This window comes from Carettochelys insculpta, chromosome 15 (genome assembly GCF_033958435.1).
Source record: "Carettochelys insculpta isolate YL-2023 chromosome 15, ASM3395843v1, whole genome shotgun sequence".
In the NCBI taxonomy this organism is placed as follows: domain Eukaryota; kingdom Metazoa; phylum Chordata; order Testudines; family Carettochelyidae; genus Carettochelys; species Carettochelys insculpta.
The window spans coordinates 31812248-31829282 of NC_134151.1; the positions used below are offsets into that span (position 1 = coordinate 31812248).

The 17035-nt window shown below is 48.5% G+C and overlaps 1 protein-coding gene across 2 annotated transcripts; it reads left to right on the forward strand.

The window, feature by feature from the left end:
- The first annotated feature begins 4541 nt into the window (after positions 1-4541).
- LOC142021224 (neuropeptide Y receptor type 2-like) lies at positions 4542-16556 on the forward strand. 2 transcript variants are annotated; one of them, XM_075009778.1, is made up of 2 exons: positions 4542-4762; positions 14958-16556. In XM_075009778.1, the coding sequence occupies exon 2, from the start codon at positions 15004-15006 to the stop codon at positions 16165-16167; it is 1164 nt and encodes a 387-aa protein (XP_074865879.1). In that variant the 5' UTR covers positions 4542-4762; positions 14958-15003; the 3' UTR covers positions 16168-16556. The 2 variants fall into 2 exon arrangements, with proteins under 2 accessions (XP_074865879.1, XP_074865880.1); XM_075009779.1 differs by lacking the exon at positions 4542-4762 and adding an exon at positions 14103-14262.
- Positions 16557-17035: the final 479 nt, after the last annotated feature.

Genomic DNA, 17035 nt, shown 5'->3' on the forward strand with positions numbered 1-17035 from the left:
GCAGACAAAGAGCAGCAAAGTCAGCAGCTATGCCAACACAATGCTTTCTCCAGAGCTCTGCAGCCCCTTCTATGGGGAGAAAAGGGGCATAGCTAGTCTGGTCCAAGCATTCTCGATAGCCTAGACCCTGACCTGGTTTAGTTCTGGAAATGGGGAGGGCTCTGATGAAGTGATCCAAAGCCCCAAAAGAAACACATCTCATCTTCGGCTGAAGTGATTTGTTAGTATTTGCTGGCATCTAATCTTTGGTGCTAAACCCTCCGTTGGGACACATTCGAGCTGTGGGAGCGAAGTGAGCACAGACAGTTATGCTGATTAATCTAAAGTCCATAAAAAAAGCTTAGTGTCTTTGGCTGGAGACTCAGTGTTAATGCTTGCTGGCACCCAAGCGGCTGTGATGTTGCAACACTACATGCCAGAAATGGAAGAAACTCACCCCGTAGCTCTGAGCAGTAACTCGTAGCAGCACCTCATAGCGCCTGACAGCATGAGGTGGAGGAGGATGCTGCCGGGAGCAGCTTCTGCCCTATACACAGCCATATTGTGACAACCAAGGGGGAATCTCAGCGAGGCGCAGCAGGTAGCAAGAACCTCTTGCGAGAAGAAAAGGGAGGCATCTCTCTTGCACCTGGGTGGAAATCAACCATCCACGGTAGTCCTGAGGCTCTTGCAGCTGAACTCAGACTTTCTTCCTCCTATAAGAAGAGACTCAATGTGTTATGAATCCCTCACTACCCATTAGCTTCCCCTTCTGGGATGTGGTCACCTGTCTCATTATCTATGAAGGGGACAGTTGGGAGACACTGGCTCAGTTTGGGTCTCCTCTCTTTAGGGGGCTGACCTTCTGCATTTCCTCACCCAACTAGCTGGGGATTCAAGACTCACAGCTGTGTCTTTGGTCATGGTTTTTGATAGATCTAAAACAAAATGAAATGCTGTGAAAGAAGAAGAGGGAAAAGACACAAAACTCCCAGACAAGGTTGGTTCAACGACCAGGAATAAAATAATACAGCTGCAGGACTTGCCTGCCTGAGGTTACTGATCTATGAACTGAGCTCTGTCCTGAACTTGAGAGACTTTTATTCAAGGAATTGGCAGGCAAAGAAAGGATGGTTCATTGCTTAGGACTTGCCTGGGATTTGAAGGACTTCGGTTCTGCTTTGCCACAGACTCCCTGGGTCATTTGGGCAAGTCACTTAGTCCCTTTGCGCGTCAGTTCCCCAACTACAGTGCACTGTCCTGCCCCACAGGGGAGTTGTGAGACTAACTGCATGAAAGATTATGAGGTGCAGGTGCTCAGAAACTATGTAATGAAGGGGCCACATAGAATCCTGCAAATGAACAGTGACCTGAAGAGGTCGTCTAGTCTACCAGCCCCTGCTGAGGCAGAATTAAGTATACCTATGCTATCCCTTACGGATGTCTAAAGTCCCCATTGATGTGGGTTACACAACCACCCTAGGTAACCAGTTTCAGAGCTTAACTATCCTCTGCACTATCAGGAGAAAGAGCCTTTGCTAATATCCAGTGCACTGCCATGTCCTGAAATCCTGCCCGGTTGTTTAAACAGTAATGATGATATCATAATGTACACCTGCATAACTAATGCCTCCCGGCCTGAAAGGTCTCAGTACACTGAGCAGCTGTAACCCCCTGAAACAATCGACCAATGACACACTGCAGAGGTGTTACAGAATACATTACAACAAAACATACACTGTAACTCATCAGCCGTATTTCCTCTCCTGACCTTGGGAAGCGGAGAAGGTTCAGTAAGCAGTATTGTTTACTGTGTTTCCTGAGCTGACACTGATTAGGGTCCATCAAGGTAAGCCTGCATAAAGTCTTCTGCAAAGCAGAGCTAAGTGCTGTCCCATCCCCTGGACAGAGCGGGTAGGTGGCCTGCTCTTGAACCCACAGAATTCAGGTGTACCATGCATACCAGAGGCCAGATGAAAAGCATAGTGGCATGTGCCTGTCATGTCTGCACCCAGCTTGGGGGCAGAGGTGAATAAACATAATCCTTAGGATTGAGAAATGATTACCTTAAACCTGGAGCAGCAGTCGATGTAGATCAGGCCCGCTCACTCCTTGCTCTGTGTTTATTACATTCAGTTACATTTTTGCTAAGGCACTCAGACCTTTGAGTATGGCTGCTTAATACATTGCTGGAAGAGTATTCTGACTATATTGCAGAGCTATAAAGAATGCTTTGGTTAGAGTCTACTCCATACATCCATTTATTGACTGCCTGGAAACTGTGGTTACTCAGAGGCTCAGGAGAGGGATGTCTCTGTTACAGACATGTTTTACCTTTCCTTTCTCCATTTGGCCCTCTGGGTTTTTTTTCTTGTCCCTCCCCCGATTGTAATGGCCCACTTAGCACCCTGGACCTATTTGAACAGGCTCAGATCCCCTAGTTTGATGCTATTTGGCTCCTGCCAAGCCTGGAGTACCATACTAACTAACTCAGGCCACAATGGTGTCCTAGCTGAAGTGTCTCAAAGCAGCTCCTGGATCTCCTATTCCACATTTCTTTGTCCATGCCAGCTGGAAAGCATCTGCAGTCAACTCATGCCACAGAACTCCCTTTCTACTGCTTACCCACCTGTGACCTTCAGCAAGACAGGAAGCCCTGTGCTGCTCCCCCCATTCTGGCTGCAGGCTGTTGTGCCACACCCCACATAGAATCATAGAATACTAGGACTGGAAGGGACCTCAACAGGCCATTGAGTCCAGCCCCCTGCCCTAATGGCAGGACCAAGTACTGTCTAAACCATCCCTGAAAGACATCTATCTAACCTGTAAAATCATGCCACCTGAACTGGTGGGTGCTTATTTGCTCATGCACACCTCATAGAACTGGAAGGGACTCTAGGAGGTCATTGAGTCCATTCCCTAACCCTTTTGGCAAGGTGAAACACCATCCCTTTTTTTTTTTTTAATTCTATTTTGCCCCAGAGCCCCCACAAAGATTGAGCTTGCAACCCTGGGTTTAGCAGGCCAATGCACAAACCACTGAGCTATCCCTCCCACATGGCTCCTGCTAGCTTAGTTCTTGCAGCAATACAGAACTTTTGCTGGGGGGATGGTGCAGGGGGAGGGGCGATAGATCTCCTCTTTCTCTTGAGTTGTGTCCCTGGCTGCGTCTACACGTACACGCTACTTCGAAGTAGCGGCAGTAACTTCGAAATAGCGCCCGTCACGTCTACACGTGTTGGGCGCTATTTCGAAGTTGAAATCGACGTTAGGCGGCGAGACGTCGAAGTCGCTAACCCCATGAGCGGATGGGAATAGCGCCCTGCTTCGACGTTCAACATCGAAGTAGGGACGTGTAGACGATCCGCGTCCCGCAACATCGAAATAGCGGGGTCCTCCATGGCGGCCATCAGCTGGGGGGTTGAGAGATACTCTCTCTCCAGCCCTTGCGGGGCTCTGTGGTCACCGTGGGCAGCAGCCCTTAGCCCAGGGCTTCTGGCTGCTGCTGCTGCAGCTGGGGGTCCGTGCTGCATATACAGGGTCTGCAACTAGTTGTTGGCTCTGTGTATCTTGCACTGTTTAATGAAAGTGTGTCTGGGAGGGGCCCTTTAAGGGAGCGGCTTGCTGTTGAGTCCGCCCCGTGACCCTGTCTGCAGCTGTGCCTGGCTCCCTTATTTCGATGTGTGCTACTTTGCCGTGTAGACGTTCCCTCGCTGTGCCTATTTCGATGTTGGGCTGAGCAACGTCGAAGTTGAACATCGACGTTGCCAGCCCTGGAGGACGTGTAGACGTTATTCATCGAAATAGTCTATTTCGATGTCGCAACATCGAAATAAGCTATTTCGAAGTTGGGTGCACGTGTAGACGTAGCCCCTGTGTATTATATGACAAGAATAGAGCACACCCAATGTGAACAGAAAATGTGACTCCCTCATCCCACTCCAGCAATGCCTGTTGTATTAACTTAGACCCAGACACACTAGATGGTAAGCTTCTGGAGGCAGACGGTTCAGTTTGAACAGCACCGGGCAAGCACATGGAAGGCTCCTTTGACTTCTTAGTAGTTCCAGCTTCTGAAAAGAGACAAGCAGCTGCCATGTGGCTGTTGCCATTTCAGACCACCATTATTAATGCCACTGAAGCACATGAAGGGCTCCCCTGCAGACAAGAGCTCAATTGTGCTAGGTACTGTACAGACCCAGAGGAGGAGAGAGTACCAGGCTCAACACACTCATGATCAAAACAAGCTGAGCGAGCAGACTGAGACTTGCCCAGGATGTCAGGAGCAGGGCCAGGAATAGAGCCCTGATAGCCTGCCTTCCCAGCCCCTATTCTAGCCACTAGGCTGCACTACCTCTCCCTAGGAGGGGAAGATGATGTGATGGAACATTTCAGCTTCTTTTCTCCTCCACTCAAAAAGCCCCTCAGTGGCTGAACAATGTATGAATGGCAGCAGTAGGCTCCCTCCCCCTTTCCTTTCCTGTTTGTTAAAACACACACACTCCCTCTTCTTTCTCTCATTCAGTATCTAACGGAGCATCCAGCTTTGTGTGGCAGGGACTGTCACTCACTCTCCTGGTCCCTGCAGCCTGGCATGTCCCACTCTTCCTCTGGGATGAAACACATTCCAGGAGCCCAGGCGTCCACATGATTTTTTGCCCCCAGGAGTTAGTTTTAGAAGGAGTGCTTTAATCCTGCTTGCTAGAGGTTGAGCCACACGGAGAGAAAGTGGAAAGGAAAGGACAGAGCCCCATCCCAACCGGCGATGAGACAGTAATTCCAGGTATGTTGCTCTGGCATGCCTTCATTGCTAAATTCAGAGAATGCTCTTGCATTTGCTGGGTGGGTTGGGAAGGGCTCATTCTTGGTGCCCGGTGAAGATTTGGTATATTTTTTTCATGGCAGAGTTTAAGCAGCAGCATCCCTGGGACTGATTGCACGTGCTGGAAGCACTGGGATACAGAATTAAGACGACACATGCAAGCAGTACTGACAGGAGTTTTGCAATGTTCTTGAGCAGAAGAAGGATGAGCAGGGAGCAGGATGCTTAGAGGGAAGAGAAGATAGGGGAGGGGCAGCTGGAGGCTTCTGTGGAATTGAATCACAAACCTGTAAAGCACAGAATGGCAGGTGTGGGTATAATGAGTTGCTGCCTAAGAAATTCTGCTCTTTCCTGTAAATCTCGCTCTGCATTTCAGCCGGTTTCCATTGTCATTTACATAGGAATATGATCCTGACATGCTGCTGTCACTACCAGTGGCTCTGCTAGCTGTACAGGCTTTATGTGGAATACTAAGTCAAGGGTTGCAATCTTTCCTCCCGTTGTATGTTGTTTTTAGGAGTGGTTGTAGTTCTCTGGGCTGCAGTAGACTCTGACATCTGCTCCTCAGATGTGTCCAACCAGAAGCTGAGTTACTGCTACAGGTTTAGTGGGAGTAGGATTCTAGTTTCTCCCTTTCAACTTTCTCTTGATGGGTTATATTCTCCCTCCTTTCTTCTCCATTATCTACTATAGTTATACCTCACTCCTGGAGCAGAATCTGGCTGCACACTTCCTAAACCACAGCTGGATCCTGGCACACAACCAGCATATCCCTTTTCTTACAGCCTGCAGCCTCCCACAGGTGGTGCAGAAAAACCCTAACTCTATCGCAGTGTTCTCAAGCAATATCAGGAATCTGCTTCTTCATGCCCATCTAACCTCTGCCACCTGGCAATGTTGAAAGCACTTCTGCTATGTCTGTAAGGGGAATACCAGCTCCTTTGTCATTCTCCACTGTGCTGGGAATGAAGTGTGTGTATACCAGCGCCCCTCCTTCTGCTGGGAATAGAGTAGCTGTGAGCTCTTCCACAGTCAGTGCTCCTGCAACATTCCCTCTTCTTGCCCCCACCTCAGGAGCTTCTCTGGGAGAGAACTAGGGCTGAAGAAGAGATGAGTGTCCCCTGCAGCTTGTGCTTTCTGTCACCACCTATTGCTCCCCCGACTTTGAGCCAAGTAGCAGGGACCTCCCCCCCTCCCCCCTCGTGCACTCTGTGTGCACTGTTTCCTGCAGAAACATCGAATGCTCCTTTGAAGCACCCTAAAATTAAAGTACAAACGCATCATGCTAGGAACCTTCAGGTTCCAAGATGGAGATAGGAACCTTTGGGGCTATGCTGCCGTGGTGGAGCAGCGTTCCATCATTCAACTCTTCATCTCCATGTTTGTTTGGGCTGTTTTGGTGTTGTTGTCCCATCCTTGTTTTATCTTCTATTCTCCACCCAGGGTATCAGTGGGGAAGTGAAAAGCAAGTATCCTGGGAAGGTGTGACATTCTCCAGAGCTTTCAGAATCAATTAAAATTCAAACCTGGGCCCTCAGTGCAGGATGTGCCAGAGTGCTGGGCACATGGCCACTTGATGGTGCTCTTGAATCCTCTGGCTTCAGGGTGCTGCTTCTATTTCCAGCTGTCAAATGTCCCTTGATTTTCCTCTCGGTCCCCTACACGTGCCCCTCCGCAGGAAGCCCTATCATGGTTCTACACAAGGTGGGGACTTTGTGCTCCTTCAGAATCAGGTGATATTTTGCAGGGAGCAAGGAGCAGAGTAGAAAGTGGGCAGGTTGGAACTCTCTCTCTCCACCCCCACTGCCCCCCATAGTTACTTGCTACTGGCAATTCCTAGCTCCACTCAGGTGCAATAGAAACCTGTCATGTTTTTGCTGCGTACTTGTTTGGGACAGAGAGGGTCCCAGACCCCTGCGTCCCCTGTATGGGCCACAGTGTCTTTCTGGTGATACCAAATGAAGAATAGCTCTAGCTCTTGCAAGGTCCCTGCTTCAGGCACTGAGTCCAGCATTATTCCCTCCCACCCCACCCCATCCTGTACATTATAATTGTGAGATCTGTCTGAAGTAGGTAAAGAGAGAGTTGATCTAGTCCATTGAGGGCGGTGGTCTAGTCCAAGCCCCAACTCAACATCCTTTTTTGTCATGATGGGTCACTTGGGGTCTGAGCCATCATGGAGAGGGCAGGTGCAGAGCAGCAACAAGACCGTTACCAGGTACATGAACATACAGAAGTTTTTAGCCGCCCTTTGATTCCTGATGTCTCGAGCCAGTAGCAAAGAGACTATGTGCAATGTTAATCAGAGTAGCTCCTGTAAGAGTGGAAGCCGGGAGAAGAGTCTGGTTTCACACCCCATCCTTTCCTGCTCTAAACCTAATGGTGATGAGCTTGTGACTGCAGAGGACCTTTAATTTAAGGGTGGTCTTTGTCATTGTCCCCTATCTGCTCCCTCTGCCCCTCTCACACTCAGAAACTGCTGGCTGCAGCTGCCAAAATCTCACTGCACACAGCTTTTAATTAACCAGCTCTGTTTTCTGTCTCCAAAGGGAAACACTCTACCTCTCTGTCTCCAACTCCGTCCAACTGCCTCGTTTTTCAGGAGATGCCCTCTGCCGTTTCCCATCTTGTCTCTTAGAGCTGTGCGAGGCTCTGGGTGGCCACAGCCTGGGCACTCACTGAAATGATACATAGATCTGAGTCAAAGCATACAGGTGGCTAGTATGGGAGCTTTATGGGTACCTCTCCTGGGGGCACACAGCCCATTGCAGCACACCATCTTATCAGGATGAAGAATTGCAGTGATTCTTCCCATTCTAGAACTGCCCTTGGTTAGCCAATCTGGTTCTGCAGTCGACTTCTGCTGGGTAATTCAGCCAGGTCAAAGTTCAAGTTGGAAAGTGAAGTCCTGTTATAAAGGGTCAGGCACCAAACTAGCTTCTCTGGCCTCTTCAGAGTCCTTTGCCTGGCCTCCCTGGGGCTGGCAGCAGAGATTTATTTTACACTCCCTTTGCAGGACAGCACATACCATGGCAACTCCTCCAGCTCTTCAGTGAAACTCAGAAATGCAAACAAAATTAAAACACTACTCAAGCACGTTTTATCCCCTCCAGGCTTGAGCCTCTTAATCTTCTAGAACCCCTCTTCAGGCCCCAGAGTCTCTGGAGGTTGTAATTTTGTGTCCAGGGCCCACTACGGGAGTTAATTCTGCTCCTGAAGCTCAGCTGCAAAGCAACAATCCTGCTCAACTGCTGGCCTGCCCAGTCAGTCCCACCTGCATTTTCTTAAGTTTTTCTAGTATGTGGCTTTATGGTGTTTGCCATTCGAACACCTGACTCCATTAGTCCACTCCTGCCAAATTATGGCATAGGTAAGACTGGCCTCATTTCCCCTTTAAGGGGTCAGTTAACTGGTGACAGTGCAATGTATGGGTCACCTGTGACTCTAGAAGGTGAGCAGAGTTAGACAGTAAGGGCAGGCAGGCAGTCCAGGGCATTTAGAATGTGAACATTCTGGACCTGGATTTCAGTGCCAACCGGAGAGGACCTAGATCTGATCCTTGGAAGGAAAGGAACCTAATGTAGCTAGCCCTGCCTAGCTAGGATGGACTGTGGTTGTAGACCTGATGGAGTCTTTGAATAGATGCTAGGCTGGAGCTTCTATGCATAAATGGAAGCCACAACATTCCTAGTGGTGGCTGCCTTTCCAACAGAAATGCTTCTAACCCTCCTCAGTCCGGCCCTGTCCTAGGCTACGTCTACACGTGCACGCTACATCGAAATAGTCTATTTCAATGAATAACGTCTACACGTCCTCCAGGGCTGGCAACGTTGATGTTCAACTTCGACGTTGGGCAGCACCACATCGAAATAGGCGCTGCGAGGGAACGTCTACACGCCAAAGTAGCACACATTGAAATAAGGGTGCCAGGAACAGCTGCAGACAGGGTCACAGGGCGGACTCAACAGCAAGCTGCTCCCTTAAAAGGCCCCTCCCAGACACAGTTGCACTAAACAACACAAGATACACAGAGCCAACAACTGGTTGCAGACCCTGTGCATGCAGCATGGATCCCCAGCTGCCGCAGCAGCAGCCAGAAGCCCTGGGCTAAGGGCTGCTGCACACGGTGACCATAGAGCCCCGCAGGGGCTGGAGAGAGAGCGTCTCTCAACCCCTCAGCTGATGGCTGCCATGGCGGACCCCGCTATTTCGATGTTGCGGGATGCGGATTGTCTACACGTGCCCTACTTCGACGTTCAACTTTGAAGTTGGGCGCTATTCCCATCCCCTCATGGGGTTAGTGACCTCGACGTCTCGCTGCCTAACGTCGATTTCAACTTCGAAATAGTGCCCAACACGTGTAGCCATGACGGGCGCTATTTCGAAGTTGGCACCGCTACTTTGAAGTAGCATGCATGTGTAGACACGGCCCTAGCTTGAGAACAGAGTGCAGCCACTACAGCCTGCACTGTGCAGTGTCACCTTCCCACATTCCCATGCAGGCAGAAGGTAAATTATAGCAGCTAGAGGTGGAAGCATCCAACATCCCAGTTCTCCATACTGGGATAGCCTCTCTCCCCTTGGGCTGCAGTTGCCAGAGTCAGTGTGCCAGGTCTCCCCTGAAGCAGATGATGAACCAGGAAGTGTCTGCATTCAGGGATGTTAGGCAGTTCCAGCAATCTGCTCAGTGCTGTACAGGACGTTATTGACTACCAAAGGGACTAAGCACAAGGGGTTCTCAGTGACTTTGATAGGATTGATGGGTTGGCAGCACCTCTGAAAACCAGGCAGAACTCAGACCTTTAGCAAAGGCCTGGGCCATCAAGGAGACTTGATGGGTGTGTGCCTCTCCCATCATAAAGGACACTCCACCCATAGACAGCTGGGTGTATATCTCTACCCGTGAGGTCACTCTTGCTCTCTGCAGACCACAGATCTTCCCCAGCATGACTCTGCCGGCATAGGTTTCCTCTCCACAATGAAACAGATCTAAAGAATTCCCCTGTCAGAGGCACAAGGCCACAGAGCGCTTTCCCAGCTGTTTACGGTAGCAGACGACTGCACAGCAAATGGGAGTATTTCTGCTCCTGCCAGCCCACTTATCTGCATTGCTATGAATTTGTTCCCACAGAAGTGGTTCCTAGCTCCTGAGATCTCTGACGGCTTCTCTGAGACTGCAAGATTTGGGCAGCTTGCTACCCTAACCTCCACATCCCAATACGCATTTAAGGGGGCTGTAACTCAGCAGTTTGACTTCCCATCGGGATGAACCTCAGTGCATGAGCTACGTGCAACTTAGAAGCAGCCCAAATGAGCTTGGCAGGGCCTAATAGTAATTTTCCCCCTTCCTCTGCAGCCTGGGTGGTTTAAACTACAGCAAATGGTGGGTTCTCTCTACCTTAAAAGTTTTTAAGTCGATTTGAGAATGCCAGTAACTGCAGTAACTCAGACAGAGGTTAGGGATCTATTATAGGAAAGGCTAAGTGCGGCCTGCCATGTGCAGGTCAGATTAGATGATCACTATGACTCCTGCTGGCCTTAAAGTCCATGAGTCTATTGCGGTTTTGCCTCTTAACTAAAATTCCTTAATTCGTTTTTAATTATTGCTCTTTGACAAGTGTAAGTCCATTAAGACCTTTTATGGTTGAAGCAAAACAATCCTAATGATTTTTGTGTTTCTGGCTGCTCCCAGGTTGTTTTTATCACCAGTCTCCTGCTAGAGAAAATAGCTTGATTTTAAATAGGAAACTCTGCAGCCAGTTGGCAGCTGTTGTGGGAAAAAGAGAATGGGAAGATTCTGGACCAGTGAGATGCCAAGGGTGTGAGTTGGTGGCTAGTTGGATGAGTATATATGGGGCAATACGGACAGCAGTGAAAACGTGTTCATTGTTCAGACTGCTTTCTGAACTCTATCTCTGCTCTCCCCTGCTCAGTCTTTGGCTTAGCCCAGCACCTGTTACTTAAGCAGGACAGCAGGCTGGAGGGGGCTTTCTCGACCGCAGAGAAGCAGTGGGGTAGGGTCACCACTGCAGCGTACTGCCCATTGATTGGAAGCTTTGTTTCCATAGAAGCTTGTGCAACAAACTGTGTCTCTCAGCATTTCCTTTGTGCACTGATCAATACATTCTCTATGGTCCAACTTCTCCCTGCTCTGCTAATGTCTCCATTCGGTGCAAGAGCAGCAGCCTCTGCACTGTGAACTGCTAAGATGGCTTCCATTAGTTAATAGGGTGTGACAGGGATGAGCAGCTGGCCCTAGGGTTTTTGATATTTGAGTTAATGGGTCCTACAGCCCCCTGGAGGGAGAAGAGAATGGTTCCAATAAAGGTGTCCCTGGGTTTTGGTTTAGTTGGTGAAGATTTGGTAGATGCTACTAATGCCAATTGTGGTAAGCCAGTCACTATCCCACTCAACCTCATGTTACCTTCAACACTGTCTTCTCACCCTCATTACTTTCCTACTGGGCTCTCTTCCAGCTGAATGTGGGTGTTACCTTTCCCCACTGCAGCCTATGGTTACCATTCCTCCTGACTTCTCCCGCCTTAGCTATGGCCCCCATTACCATAGTATAGCTGTGTCTACACGTGCACGCTACTTCAAAGTAGCGGCACCAACTTCGAAATAGCGCCCGTCGCGGCTACACGCGTCGGGCGCTATTTCAAAGTTAACTTCGACGTTAGGCGGCGAGACGTCGAAGTCGCTAACCTCATGAAGGGATAGGAATAGCGCCCTACTTCGACGTTCAACGTCGAAGTAGGGACCGTGTAGACGATCCGCGTCCCGCAACATCAAAATTGCTGGGTCCTCCATGGCGGCCATCAGCTGGGGGGTTGAGAGACGCTCTCTCTCCAGCCCCTGCGGGGCTCTATGGTCACCGTGGGCAGCAGCCCTTAGCCCAGGGCTTCTGGCTGCTTCTGCGGCAGCTGGGGATCTATGCTGCAGGCACAGGGTCTGCAACCAGTTGTCAGCTCTGTGTATCTTGTGTTGTTTAGTGCAACTGTGTCTGGGAGGGGCCCTTTAAGGGAGCGGCTGGCTGTTGAGTCCGCCCTGTGACCCTCTCTGCAGCTGTGCCTGGCACCCTTATTTCGATGTGTGCTACTTTGGCGTGTAGACGTACCCTCGCAGCGCCTATTTCGATGTGGTGCCGCGCAACGTCGAAGTTGAACATCGACGTTGCCAGCCCTGGAGGACGTGTAGACGTTATTCATCGAAATAGCCTATTTCGATGTTGCTACATCGAAATAAGCTATTTCGATGTTGGCTTCACATGTAGACGTAGCCTATATGACCCCTTGCAGTCTTTAGTGCAGTGGTGAGCAACTTGTGGCCCACGGGCCACAGGCAGCCCATCAGGATTCTATGTGTTGTTCAAGAGACATGCGCAGGGTTGCCAGATTCCACGGGTGTCCATCCACATCATTTTTTCCCTGCTGGTATTACAAATGTGACACACACTTAAAGCTAGGGCATGAAAAGTAAGAGGCGCGCTGATTGTGCACAACATTGACTGTGAGAACTGTGCACTCCCTCTGTATCCAATCAAAGTGCTGCTGGGGTTCAACCGGCACACCCAGCAAATTTTAGGCGCACCAGTGCAATTAGTAAAATTACCCAATCCTCGGAGACCATCTTGGTTTTCAAAAATCATGCGGCCCACTGAGATGAAGGAGGGCCACTCATGCAGCCCACTCACCAACCTAGTTTGCCCATCACAACTCTCTTGAAGGCAAGGTAGGGTGCTTTAACCTTGCTTTGTACTGTTACGGGAACTGAAACACAGCGAAGGTAATTTGTCAAGGGAGCCTGTTGCAGAATGAGGCTTTAAACCAGGATCTTCCAGGGTGAGGCTAGTGCCTGCACTCCTCGACCATCCTTTCTCCCTCACTTGCAGCTGTTCAGAAGGTACTCTGTTGATGCACTGCTTTTGTTGAGATGAGAAAATGCTCTAAAGGCAGAGAATCACCTCCACTTGGTCTTACCAGTGCAGTCACTGTGATTGCACTGATTTCGTGGAGAAGAGAATTTAGCCCAGCACCTCTGCTACAGAAACCACCAGTAGCAGTAGAGCCACAGATGCCAAAGTTGTAAATGCCAATAAAAACACAGAAAGCACAAGGGATCGCACAGCTGGGACCAGTCTAAATTAGACAGTTCTCCTTTCCCTGGGCTTCCCAAGCAGCACAGCTTTGCAGCCATCAGAATAGATTCCCGTAGCTTCTCCCATGGGGTGCTATGATTCTTGCTCTGGGGAGTGATGAATGAACACAGCTATTTATTGTTCATTACAACATATAATTGCAGTCTCATTGCCATTGTGCTGGCCATCATTTTCTTCCATTTGTTTAAGAAACTAGCTTCAGTCACTGCACATTTCACCTAATAACTCAGATTCATCCACTCCTTGGGACATACCGTTCTGAGAACCATGCAGCTGTAGCTGTTAGGCAAGGATCCACTGAGCAGTCCAGAAGCAGACGGTTCACTTGTTCCTGTGGAAACAAATGCAAAACTGGGACCAATTCATCTGAAAGGAGGACAATAAGATATGGTGCAGCTGCCCCGGCCCGTGATGCTGCACTCTTTATTTTGGACCCATCTTTCATTTCCCTCAGTTGAGTGGCATTAAAACCCTTTCGCTCAATTGGAAATGATTCAGAATAGAAAAGCTGAATGGCAAATTTGCAGCCAACGTTATTTATGCAACTCAGTTGATCCGTTTTCCTAACCAGCACTTTGTTCAAGCATTGTTCTTGGATATTGGCTCCCCATTTCTGTCTCAGCAGGTGCAGAGTGTGAACCCTGCTCACCTCCATTTTTCAGTTCTCAGCTGGGGGGTTCTGTTAGAGGGAAGCTGATGGGATTTAATAGCTGTGTTGAAATTTATGCTGCTGGTATATACTGAATAAAACACCTGCAGTGTCAACATTCTGTTATTGAGATCGCAACAAAATCCAGCATTGGCTTATGTAATGGGATTGGCCCTATGTCATCATGCACAATAAGGCCAGAGGAACTTTCACGTGAGATGTTTGAGCTTATTCACATTGGGACTCTTGTTCTTGAGCGTCACACTCCGATGTTTATTCATGCTTGGATACTCATGCACAACGTGGAGGGTACCTTGTTCGCGCTCAGGCAGTCATTCCCATTCACATCTGTGGTGGACACACATTCACATGCAGTTCATTCCTTCATCAGGCCAGCGAATGTTCAGGCTGAACCTTCAGCAGCAGATTTTGGACCCAACATCAGTGGGAACAACGGTTGAAATAGTAGTGGTGACAGGCTCCATCTAAACTGATCCAGAGTAGGGGGGTGAATGAGAGGTTCTCATTTACCTATTGAAGAGAATGCCTCACACTGCATTGTGGCCTAGACACTGATTCTAGTACTAGCTCATGGTGGCCTTTTCCTGCTCCAGTGCTCTTACTGAAATACTAAGATACACAATGCTACTACAGGTAAGAACAACCCAGATGCTCATTTGCACATGAAAGGTTAGTGCACAATGCTGGATATACCACCTGGACACTTTTTTGTACACAAAGCCACTGTCACACTGAACTAGAATATCTGATTGCATCCATTTGTGTATGCTTCATGGATGTATCTCATACATGATACCAGGGGATCCAATTCACCCTTCAACTTTGGGTGGGAGAAACAGTATTGCAGGTCAAGCCCCAGATTGGGGACTTTAGTTTTTCTTTGTCTGGGGTAACCATTTTGAAAAGCACAGCAGGCACCTGACAGACTGCAACAAGTAGCATGGGCAGGAGTGGTACTGGAAGTTGAGCTCTGTCTTAATCATATCACCCCGGCCAGAGGAAGAACTGTTTATTTTGTAAAAAATAAATAAAATCTGAAAAACTCATTTGGGAAATGGACTGGGCTTTCCCCTAGTGGGTTAGTACGAATTGCAGAGTAAGTTTAAAATAAGATCTAATGGGGATTAACATCATACATCTGAGTGGCCATTCTAACTATGTATGTCAATCACAAGTTGACTGGGGAGTAGGGAAAAGCCAAAGACATTATTGCTGCTGCTGCTTCATTTGAATTCGAACCTGGATATTCCACTATGAATCTAGGTGCTTGAAGCTGCCCTGTTGTCTAAAATTGTCTCCATTTTATTCTTTCCCTTTTTCTATTCCAGAGGTGGAGTTACAGACCTCCCTCCCTCCTGAAAGGACACACCAGACATGGGAGTGTTGAAGCAAGCCAACATCAGCCTGGCCATGGAGGAGCTGGTCCTGGATGAGAAGCTGCCACGAGGCTGGCACTCCAAAGGCATTGTCACTCCTAGCCCAGGTCTCCAAGGGTCCAGTGGCATCATGATGGACAGCACTAAGATCCTTGGGGTCCAGGTCATACTGATTGCAGCTTATTCCCTTATCATTCTGCTAGGATTCGTTGGCAACTCCTTAGTGATCCACACAATAGTGAAATATAAAACCATGAGGACTGTAACCAACTTCTTCATCGCTAACCTGGCCTTGGCAGACCTCATGGTGGACACTCTCTGTTTGCCTTTCACCTTGGTATACACGTTGCTGGATGAGTGGAAGTTTGGGGCTGTTCTCTGTCATCTGGTCCCTTATGCCCAAGCATTGAGTGTCCATGTGTCTACTCTCACCTTAACTGTGATAGCACTGGACAGGTACAGGTGCATAGTTTTCCACTTGGACAGCAGGATATCCAAGAGGCTTAGTTTCATGATCATAACCATTACATGGTTGGCTGGTGCAGTACTGGCCGGTCCACTGGCCATCTTCAGAGAGTACAGGTATGAGGAAATCCCATCCATCAACCTCAAAATAGCCGTCTGTTCTGAAAAGTGGCCTTCTGGAAATAACAGAGATGCCACCATTTACAGCCTTTCTATGCTCCTCCTGCAATACATACTTCCACTTGCCATTATTTGCTATGCCTATATCAGGATCTGGTTCAAGCTGAAAAATCATATCAGCCCCACCTCCAGCAGTGAAAGCCAGTGCCGGAGGAAGAAGACGACAAAAATGCTAGTGATGGTTGTGGTGGTGTTTGCAGTTTGCTGGCTCCCCTTCCACATCTTCCAGCTTGCCATTGACTTGGATTTGGTGCTCATCTTCCATGAGTACAAACTCCTTTACACCATCTTCCATGTGGTGGCCATGTGCTCCACATTTGTAAACCCCCTGCTCTATGGCTGGATGAACAAGAACTACCGGAATGGATTCCTCATGTTCTTCAGCTGCCAGAACAAGCCTGAGAACATCTATACTGATGGTTCAATTAGACGCCGGTCTTACACCTTCAAAGCCACTACACTGAATGGGAGCATCAAGCACTCTGCTGGCAATGGGCAGCTGCCGACGGAGGTATAGAGATGAAAAACTCATTATCCACTACAGCGGAGACTGATCAACCCTGAACAGTTCCTCCCAGGAAATATTATGTTGCCAAAATATTGTAGCTACTGCAGCCAAATGGAAGCACCTACTGTATCTATCAAAACAATCAACCTGGTGTCCTGTACATTCTGTCTTATGAAACAGGTTAAATATTCTGTTCTCTTAGTTCTGTGCTTACTTGTCCGTAAGTGCCGAGAGCAGCTTGTTTGTACGTGAGCATGGAAACGTGATGTACAAAGGATATTTCCATTTAAAGAGATGATGCTCTTCTGTTATCTGTTGTGAAAAAACCTTCCAATCATTGAAATAAGATACACCACCAATATGGAATTGATTGAGACTTGTGCACATTAAATATACTCTTTTACCTGGTATGTAAGTGCTGTTATTTGTATTGGTTCACTGCAACCCTTATTCTTTCCCCCCTAGACAACGATTCCAAATGGGGAGAATCCCACTTTATCCAAGAAATAGATACATTTAGAACTCTGATTTCTACTGTTAACTGGAGCAGCAGTTCTGGACAAACAAGATTGAACAACTGAAAGGTAAAGCCATACAGTACATAAACCTGTCCCACAATTTTGTATTTCCAGCCATTGCAGATGAGTCCCGTGTCCAGCATTGCCTCTACCAGGAGCCACTTATATCTACAAAGGCTGAGTAGTGGCAGCTGTGTAATCTGTAGTGTGTTCCATGACTGCTTAGTTTAGGCAAGGATTTAGGGAGATGCAGTGTGGTGACACTAGGCAACACAAGCTGTGTTAGGTAGTCTGGGAGCTAAAGACATTGATGTTGTGGCACTGGCAGATCAAGAGCAAATGTGGGAAAAGGAGAGCAA

Coding starts and splice junctions, on each gene's coding strand:
- LOC142021224 (XM_075009778.1), top strand. CDS start 15,004: ATGGGAGTGTTGAAGCAAGCCAACATCAGCCTGGCCATGGAGGAGCTG.